Genomic DNA, 10461 nt, shown 5'->3' on the forward strand with positions numbered 1-10461 from the left:
AAAATAATGAACTTTATCACAATATGCTAATTTTTTTAGAAGGACCTGTATGCATGGCTATCGGGTCCCAAAAGAGAAACCCTCTCCCCTCCATGGATCATCGCAGCCTCAATGCTTAGGTAGAGTCTTAGCCAGGCTTCGTCTAAGGGACGGGGCTACGAGTGGAACTCAAGATGCTGGCTCTGCCTCATGCACTGAAAACAACATGGAAGGACTGCACGCTCTAGGGGGGAGGGGCTATGAGAGGAGCAAATCACATGACAGGCAGTTCTTCCCAATCTATTACTGCTGTTACTGTATCTAGTACTGCTGGGGTCCCGAAGCAGCTGCTTCCCTGGTAGCTACCCCACTGGCCACATACTAATGTATTGCTGTTATCCGTATTGCTTCTTTTGCTGGCTTGATTCATTTTTCCATAACGTTATACATATCGTTTCCCTGGTTACGACCACCCTGCAATCTGTCAGCAGTGGCCGTGCTTGCACACTATAGGAAAAAGTGCCAGCCTCTCTGGTGGACAGGGTTGTGGGAGCTTACATAGGCTGGTGCTTTTTCCTATAATATATAATCATGACCAGCGCTGATGGATTGCAGGGTGGTCGTAACTATAGAAATGAGCAGTGTAAAATGTAATGGAAAAATAAATCCAGCCAGCAAAGGAAGCAATATGGATAATAACAATACATTAGTAAATGCCTTGTATTAACTTTCTCTACATAATAAATGCAATTTGCTGAAATGACACAACCCCTTTAACCTCTTACGGACCAGGACGCCCTGATGTGTAGTTCTGATCAGTGGCGGGATAGTGAGGGAGAGTTAGGGGAAAAAAAAAGTTTTTTTTACTGTGGTGTAGCACCCGGATCAGGTGTCTGGGGTCCACAGCAGTCAGCTGTGTGACCCTAGACCCCGCAGGGGTGCTGCAGCTTGACATCCCCAACCAAAAATTTTTTGGGGCGCAAGTGTATTATTTTTTTTTCATGCGCTGAGTGTGACTGTTAGTGCATCGCCCACCCCACCGCTGATCAGCTTCGTACCGCTGATTAGCGCGTTTGAATCTTTTCTTTTTTTTACTTTTGGGGAATTTAGGGCACTCCCCTATGGCCCGCCGGACGTTCTTGGCCGAGGAGGCATACGCCTTGCTTGCCTCCGAATCCGAGAGCCCCAGTGAGGACGAGGATGACCCCACTTTCCACTTGTCATCCGCGTCCTCCTCATCATCTAGCGATGATTATGAGCCTCCAAGGTGACGGAGCCACCAGGTCTAGCAAGGGGACCGTCATGCCGGGGACCCTGTGGCCCACACTAGTACGAGCAGCTTTGAGGCTCATACTAGTTTTCCCGCCCACCAGATAAGTACACCTGAGCCCCCTACCGGTGAACTTGCATGGTGTACCCCAAAGGATTTTGAGCCTGCGATTCCTGATTTTGTTGGCCAAGCAGGAATCCAGATTCCCACAGTGGGCTTCACTGAATATGACTATTTTAGTATTTCTTTCAGTGACCACTTTGTGAATCTGATGGTGGAGGAAAACAAACTTGTACGCCCAACAGTTCATTGCTCAACACCCGGGCTCCTTTTTGGCTAGGTCCGGTGGCTGGACTCCAGTCAATGCAGCCGAGATGAGGAAATTTTGGGGCCTCGTGCTGCACATGGGCCTAGTCAAAAAAAACTGTGTATGCATTACTGGAGTGGGGACATCCTCTACCAGACCCCACTTTACAGTACGGCCATGACACGTACCCGGTTTGAGTCCATTCGGAAATGCCTGCCTATGACCGCTTGTACAAAATCAGGCCGGTCATCGATCACTGTCGGGGCCAAATTTTTGGAGGCCTACAGTACAGACCAAAAGTTTGGACACACCTTCTCATTCAAAGAGTTTTCTTTATTTTCATGACTATGAAAATTATAGATTCACACTGAAGGAATCAAAACTATGAATTAACACATGTGGAATTATATACATAACAAAAAAGTGTGAAACAACTGAAAATATGTCATATTCTAGGTTCTTCAAAGTAGCCACCTTTTGCTTTGATTACTGCTTTGCACACTCTTGGGATTCTCTTGATGAGCTTCAAGAGGTAGTCACCTGAAATGGTCTTCCAACAGTCTTGAAGGAGTTCCCAGAGATGCTTAGCACTTGTTGGCCCTTTTGCCTTCACTCTGCGGTCCAGCTCATCCCAAACCATCTCGATTGGGTTCAGGTCCGGTGACTGTGGAGGCCAGGTCATCTGGGGCAGCACCCCATCACTCTCCTTCATGGTCAAATAGCCCTTACACAGCCTGGAGGTGTGTTTGGGGTCATTGTCCTGTTGAAAAATAAATGATGGTCCAACTAAACGCGAACCGGATGGAATAGCATGCCGCTGCAAGATGCTGTGGTCGCCATGCTGTTTCAGTATGCCTTCAATTTTGAATAAATCCCCAACAGTGTCACCAGCAAAGCACCCCCATACCATCACACCTCCTCCTCCATGCTTCGCAGTGGGAACCAGGCATGTAGAGTTCATCCGTTCACCTTTTCTTCGTCGCACAAAGACACGGTGGTTGGAACCAAAGATCTAAAATTTGGACTCATCAAACCAAAGCACAGATTTCCACTAGTCTAATGTCCATTCCGTGTGTCCAAACTTTTGGTCTGTACTTGTATGTACCTGGAAGGGAGGTCGCGGTTGATGAGTCTCTCATTTCTTTCAAGGGGAGACTAATTTTCTGCCAGTATGTTCCCTCTAAGCGGGTGAGGTATGGCGTGAAGCTGTACAAACTTTGTGAGAGTGTTTGTACACTTCGTGTGTATGAGGGGCGAGATCCCCGTATTGAACCCCCAGAATGTCCCCCCACTCTGGGTGTTAGTGGGAAACTTGTGTGGGACCTTATGCACCCACTGCTAGATAAGGTTTACCATCTGTACATGGATAACTTTTATACTAGTATCCCCTTGTTCCAGTCCCTCACCGCCAGATCCATGTCCGCTTGTGGGACCGAGCGAAAAATCAATGCTGCCTCCCTCCCCACCCCCTCCAGGTGAGACCTGTGCCCTTACCAGTGGAAACCTGTTGCTGGTCAGATATAATGACAAGAGGGATGTCCTTGTACTGTCCACAATTCACGGTAACGGCATCACCCCTGTCCCTGTGTGAGGTACCACGGCAACTGTCATCAAGCCCAATTGTATAGTCAACTACAATCAGTATATGGGAGGAGTTGATCTCTCTGATCAAGTCCTCAAGCCATATAACGCCATGCGCAAAACCTGGGCATGGTACAAAAAAGTTGCGGTCTACTTGGTACAGGTTGCCTTGTACAACTCTTTTGTGATGTCCCGGAGCGCTGGCAACACAGGGAAATTCCTGCAGTTTTATGTGGCAGTTCTCAAGGACCTGATCTTTTCTGACCTGGAAAGAGCAGACCGGAGTACCTCGGGAACTGGAGACGCCCAGATCGTCCCTGGCCAACACTTTCCAGGCGTGGTCCCCCATACTGGAAAGATGGGACGGTCCAAAAAAAAGTTCAGTGTGTGTCACAGGAGGGGCATACAAAAGGACACCACCACTCAGTGTGACACATGCCCTGATCATCCGGGCCTCTGCATTGTACTACATTTATAATCCCCTTCCCCAATTTTAATTCCATTTAGCCACTGACAATCGAAAAAAAACTATGGTTCTCAGACTTGAGACACTAAAGCAAAACAAAAATTTTTCAAAAATATTATTTTGTAAAACTAAAAGAAATAGAAAAGTAGACATGTAGTGTAATAAAAAGTGTAATAGCAAGTGATCAAAAAGTCATATGCCCCCCAAAAAATGGCAATAAAACCGTCCTCTTATCCCACAAAAAATGAGCCCCTACCTAAGATAATCGGCTAAAAACAAAAATAACTTTTAGACTATGATGATACTAAAATGTTTATTTTTTTGTTTAAAATAGGATAATATAGTGTAAAATCGAAATAAATTTTTAAAAAGTAGACATATTTGGTATTGCCGCATCTGTAAGAATCTGCTGTATAAAAATACCCTATGACCTAACCCCCCAGATGAACACAGTCCAAAAAAAAAAACGTGCCAAAACAGCTATTTTTTGGTAAATTTTCAATTTTTATCCATTTTTTCCAGTACCAAAGCAAGGGCAAAGTTAACAGCCAAACAAAACTTAATATTTAGTACCCTGATTCTGCAGTTTACAGAAACACCCCATATGTGGTCGTAAACTGCTGTATGACCAAACGGCAAGGCGCAGATGGAAAGGAACGCCATATGGTATGGATGCATCAGGGAGGCTTCAAATGGGACATGGTTTAAATAAACCAGTCCAGCAAAATCTGCCTTCCAAAAAACACACGGCGCTCCTTTCCCTCTACGCCCTACTGTGTGCCCGTACAGTAGTTTATGACCACATAGACGACACAGGGTTAACGACATTTGTCAAATCAGTTTTGAATACCTTGAGGGGTGTAGTTTCTGGTGGGTGGTTTCTATTATGTAAGCCTCACAAAGTGACTTCAGACCTGAACTGGTCCTTAACCACCTCCGGACCGCCTAACGCAGATTCGCGTTCCGGAGGTGGCAGCTCTGCGCAGAGTCACGCATATATGCGTCATCTTGCAAGAGCCGTGATTTCCTGTGAACGCGCGCACACAGGCGCACGCGTTCACAGGATCGGAAGGTAAGCGAGTGGATCTCCAGCCTGCCAGCGGCGATCATTCGCTGGCAGGCTGGAGATGTGATTTTTTTAACCCCTAACAGGTATATTAGACGCTTTGATAACAGTGTCTAATATACCTACTGCCTGGTCCTCTGGTGGTCTCTTTTGTTTGGATCGACCACCAGAGGACACAGGTAGCTGTGTAAAGTACCACAAAACACCACTACACTACACTACACCCCCCCCCCCCGTCACTTATTAACCCCTTATGAACCCCTGATCACCCATGATCACCCCATATAGACTCCCTGATCACCCCCGTCATTGATCTCCCCCCTGTCATTAATCACCCCCCTGTAAGGCTCCATTCAGACGTCGGTATGATTTTTACGGATACATGGATCGGATCCGCAAAACACATACGGACGTCTGAATGGAGCCTTACAGGGGGGTGATCAATGACAAGGGGGTGATCACGCATATAGACTTCCTGATCACATCCCTGTCATTGATCACCCTCCTGTAAGGCTCCATTCAGACGTCCGTATGATTTTTACGGATACATGGATCGGATCCGCAAAACACATACGGACGTCTGAATGGAGCCTTACAGGGGGGTGATCAATGACAAGGGGGTGATCACGCATATAGACTTCCTGATAACCCCCCTGTCATTGATCACCCCCCTGTCATTGATCACCCCCCTGTAAGGCTCCATTCAGACGTCCGTATGATTTTTACGGATCCACGGATACATGGATCGAATCCGCAAAACACATACGGACGTCTGAATGGAGCCTTACAGGGGGGGTGATCAATGACAAGGGGGTGATCACGCATATAGACTTCCTGATCACTTCCCTGTCATTGATCACCCCCCTGTCATTGATCACCCCCCTGTAAGGCTCCATTCAGACATCCGTATGATTTTTAAGAATCCACGGATACATGGATCGGATCCGCAAAACACATACGGACGTCTGAATGGAGCCTTACAGGGGGGTGATCAATGACAGGGGGGTGATCACCCATATAGATTCCCTGATCACCCCCCTGTCATTGATCACCCCCTGTCATTGATCACCCCCCTGTAAGGCTCCATTCGGACGTCCGTATGATTTTTATGGATCCACGGATACATGGATCGGATCCGCAAAACACATACGGACATCTGAATGGAGCCTTACAGGTGGGTGATCAATGACAAGGGGGTGATCACCCATATAGACTTCCTGATCACCCCCCTGTCATTGATCACCCCTCTGTAAGGCTCCATTCAGACGTCCGTATGATTTTTACGAATCCACGGATACATGGATCGGATCCACAAAACACATACGGGCGTCTGAATGGAGCCTTACAGGGGGGTGATCACCCCCCTGTCATTGATCACCCCCTGTAAGGCTCCATTCAGACATTTTTTTTGGCCCAAGTTAGTGGAAATTGTTTTTTTGTTTTGTTTTGTTTTTTTCTTACTAAGTCTCATATTCCACTAACTTGTGTCAAAAAATAAAATCTCACATTAACTCACCATACCCCTTACGGAATCCAAATGCGTAATTTTTTTTTGACATTTATATTCCTGACTTCTTCTCACGCTTTAGGGCCCCTAAAATGCCAGGGCAGTATAAATACCCCACATGTGACCCCATTTCGGAAAGAAGACACCCCAATGTATTCCGTGAGGGGCATATTGAGTCCATGAAAGATTGAAATTTTTGTCCCAAGTTAGCGGAAAGGGAGACTTTGTGAGAAAATACAAAAAAAATCTATTTCCGCTAACTTGGGGCAAAAAAAAAAAAAATCTAGGAACTCGCCATGCCCCTCACGGAATACCTTGGGGTGTCTTCTTTCCAAAATGGGGTCACATGTGGGGTATTTATACTGCCCTGGCATTTTAGGGGCCCGAAAGCGTGAGAAGAAGTCTGGGATCCAAATGTCTAAAAATGCCCTCCTAAAAGGAATTTGGGCCGCTTTGCGCATCTAGGCTGCAAAAAAGTGTCACACATGTGGTATCGCCGTACTCAGGAGAAGTTGGGAAATGTGTTTTGTGGTGTCATTTTACATATACCCATGCTGGGTGAGAAATATCTTGGTCAAATGCCAACTTTGTATAAAAAAATGGGAAAAGTTGTCTTTTGCCAAGATATTTCTCTCACCCAGCATGGGTATATGTAAAATGACACCCCAAAATACATTTCCCAACTTCTCCTGAGTACGGCGATACCACATGTGTGACACTTTTTTGCCGCCTAGGTGGGCAAAGGGGCACACATTCCAAAGAGCACCTTTAGGATTTCACCGGCCATTTTTTACAGATTTTGATTTCAAACTACTTCGCACACATTAGGGTCCCTAAATTGCCAGGGCTAACTACCCCACAAGTGACCCCATTTTGGAAAGAAGACACCCCAAGGTATTCCGTGAGGGGCATGGCGAGTTCCTAGAATTTTTTTTTGGTCACAAGTTAGCGGAAAATGATGATTTTTTTTTTTTATTATTTTTTTTTCTAACAAAGTCTCATATTCCACTAACTTGTGACAAAAATTTAAAATTCTAGGAACTCGCCATGCCCCTCATGGAATACCTGGGGGTGTCTTCTTTCCAAAATGGGGTCACTTGTGGGGTAGTTATACTGCCCTGGCAATTTAGAGGCCCTAATGTGTGCGAAGTAGTTTGCAATCAAAATCTGTAAAAAATGGCCGGTGAAATCCTAAAGGTGCTCTTTGGAATGTGTGCCCCTTTGCCCACCTAGGCTGCAGAAAAGTGTCACACATCTGGTATTGCCGTACTCAGGAGAAGTTGGGCAATGTGTTTTGGGGTGTCATTTTACATATACCCATGCTGGGTGAGATAAATATCTTGGTCAAATGCCAACTTTGTATAAAAAAATGGGAAAAGTTGTCTTTTGCCAAGATATTTCTCTCACCCAGCATGGGTATATGTAAAATGACACCCCAAAACACATTCCCCAACTTCTCCTGAGTACGGCGATACCAGATGTGTGACACTTTTTTGCAGCCTAGGTGGGCAAAGGGGCACACATTCCAAAGTGCACCTTTCGGATTTCACCGGTCATTTTTTACAGATTTTGATTGCAAACTTCTTCTCACACATCTGGGCCCCTAGAATGCCAGGGCAGTATAACTACCCCACAAATGACCCCATTTTGGAAAGAAGACACCCCAAGGTATTTTGTGATGGGCATAGTGAGTTCATGGAAGTTTTTATTTTTTGTCACAAGTTAGTGGAATATGAGACTTTGTAAGAAAAAAAATAATAATCATAATTTTCCGCTAACTTGTGACAAAAAATAAAAAGTTCTATGAACTCACTATGCCCATCAGTAAATACCTTAGGGTGTCTACTTTCCGAAATGGGGTCATTTGTGGGGTGTTTGTACTATCTGGGCATTGTAGAACCTCAGGAAACATGACAGGTGCTCAGAAAGTCAGAGCTGCTTCAAAAAGCGGAAATTCACATTTTTGTACCATAGTTTGTAAATGCTATAACTTTTACCCAACCCATTTTTTTTTTTACCCAAACATTTTTTTTTATCAAAGACATGTAGATTTCGATTAATAACAAAAAAGTTAAAATGTCAGCAGCAATGAAATACCACCAAATGAAAGCTCTATTCGTGAGAAGAAAAGGAGGTAAAATTCATTTGGGTGGTAAGTTGCATGACCGAGCAATAAACAGTGAAAGTAGTGTAGTGCAGAAGTGTAAAAAGTGGCCTGGTCATTAAGGGGGTTTCAACTAGCAGGGTTGAAGTGGTTAAAAAGTGTTGTTGTTTTTTTTTTTTCTGAAAAATTTCAAGATTTGCTTAAAAAATTCTAAGCCTTGTAACATCCCCAAAAAATAAAATGGCATTCCCAAAATGATCGAACCATGAAATAGACATATGGGGGATGTAAAGTAATAACTATTTTTTGAGGTTTTAGTATGTATTATAGAAGTGGAGAAATTGAAACTTGGAAATTTGCAAATTTTTCTAAATTTTTGGTAAATTTGGTATTTAATTTTTTTTTTTTTATGAAGTACAATATGTGACAAAAAAAAACTATCTCAAAATGGCCTGGATAAGTAAAAGTGTTTTAAAGTTATTCACACTGGTCAGATTTTCAAAAAAATGGCCTGGTCCTTAAAGTGAGAATGAGCCCGATCCATAAGGGGTTAAAGCAATCTACCTCTTTGCTTCCTTTTGAGGATATGTCCATTACCTAAGCAAACTTCGGTGTATGCATGACTATTAGGATGCCAACGATTAAAGGTATTGATTTAATAGTTGTATATTTAGATGAAATTAAATTATTTTGTTTTAAATATTTATATCAAGTACAGATGTGATCAGGATTCAAACGGAAGAACTACAGTATGTACAAAGATGGCAAAGTTAGTTTTTCTTATGTATTTTAGTTATGCACAAAATTTATGGGCTTTAAAGGGTTTTTGTCACCTGAAAAATGGGTATTAAGCTGGCTGACATTAGCGATGTGCTAATGTCAGCTGAACATAACTATATTAGTGCCATCTCACTGCCTAAAGCCTTTATTGAGAGAAAAAAACAAACTTTTATAATATGCTAATTAGCAGGGGGGGGGGGGGGGCGTTGAACCTGCTCCTAGAGGCTCTGTTTGCCTACCTCTTTTCACGCCCTTCTTCTCTTAATTGACAGGGCCAGGCAGCGCTGCTCTCCTCCCGCCGGCCGTGTCTGCAGTGTAAATCCTGCGCTGTTCAGTTTTCCGGGCAGGCGCAGTGAGGGAAGCACGCTCGGCGGCTGCTGGCTTCCTGCCTGCGCCAAATATTGAACAGTGCGAGATTTACACTGCAGACACGGCCAGCAGGGAGGAGAGCAGCGCTGCCCTGGCCCTGTCAATCAGGAGAAGGGTGTGAATAGAGGTGGGCAAACGGAGACTTTAGGAGCAGGTTCAACACCCCACCCCCGGCTCCTAGAGGCTGATTAGCAAAGTTTGTTTTTCTCAATAAAGGCTTTAGTCAGTGAGATGGCACTAATATAGTTATGTTCAGCTGGCATTAGCCCAATTGCTAACGTCAGCCAGCTTAATACCTATTTTTCAGGTGACGGAAACCCTTTAAAACTTTACCTTTTAAATAATGAATGTTGAATTAATAATGTTACTTATTTTTACATTAGGCATTTACATTCCTGAGTATGACACTGAAGCTCCTGAAAAATACAGAGGCATAGGAATCCGCATTGAAGATGATGTTGTGATCACAGAACAGTCTCCCTTCATTTTGTCAGCTGAATGTCCCAAAGAAGTATATGAGATACACCAAGTGTGTTTGCAAGGTCACTGATGTAGCGTATACTGTATAAAATTTGTATGAATTTTCTTAATGCAGAAGTGCCTCATTTAAGACGTTACATTTCCGCTTGCTAGTAAATAATACATGCAAATAGTAAGTTGTACAAGACATAGGTCATTCAATAAACATTTATTGTCCCTTTTAAATGGATAAGATGAATTCAAACCAAATAAAACTCTAATTTGTCTCTGTCATTGACTGTACCCACTGACTTGCAGTTGCAGCTATATTTGAAGCAGGCTGAAGATTATTGGCTTTTGCCTAATTTAGGTGGCTATAATGTGGGCACATTGTAGCTTCCATATTACAGCTTCAAATCCCGGTCCAACTGTGAGCTTAATAATTTGAAGTTACAGCAACATAGTGTCACGGCAAGTGGGGATAAGAGGAACACCAAGTAAACAAACAACAACCGGTAAACAGACTAGGCCCCAAAGCTAGGGAGGAGGGAATGGTAACCTCCTAACAATCCC

General features: G+C 43.9%; 1 protein-coding gene across 7 annotated transcripts in view; it reads left to right on the plus strand.

The window, feature by feature from the left end:
- The window catches only part of XPNPEP3 (X-prolyl aminopeptidase 3), a 548503-nt gene extending 538336 nt beyond the window's left edge, over positions 1-10167 (plus strand). For all 7 annotated transcript variants that reach the window (XM_044302131.1, XM_044302133.1, XM_044302134.1 and 4 more), the window contains one exon: positions 9813-10167. In XM_044302131.1, the coding sequence (XP_044158066.1) occupies positions 9813-9979 (167 nt within the window). In that variant the 3' untranslated portion in view covers positions 9980-10167. The remainder of the gene's footprint in view (positions 1-9812) is intronic.
- Positions 10168-10461: the final 294 nt, after the last annotated feature.

The sequence above is a fragment of the Bufo gargarizans genome, chromosome 7, assembly GCF_014858855.1.
Source record: "Bufo gargarizans isolate SCDJY-AF-19 chromosome 7, ASM1485885v1, whole genome shotgun sequence".
Classification (NCBI taxonomy): Eukaryota; Metazoa; Chordata; class Amphibia; order Anura; family Bufonidae; genus Bufo; species Bufo gargarizans.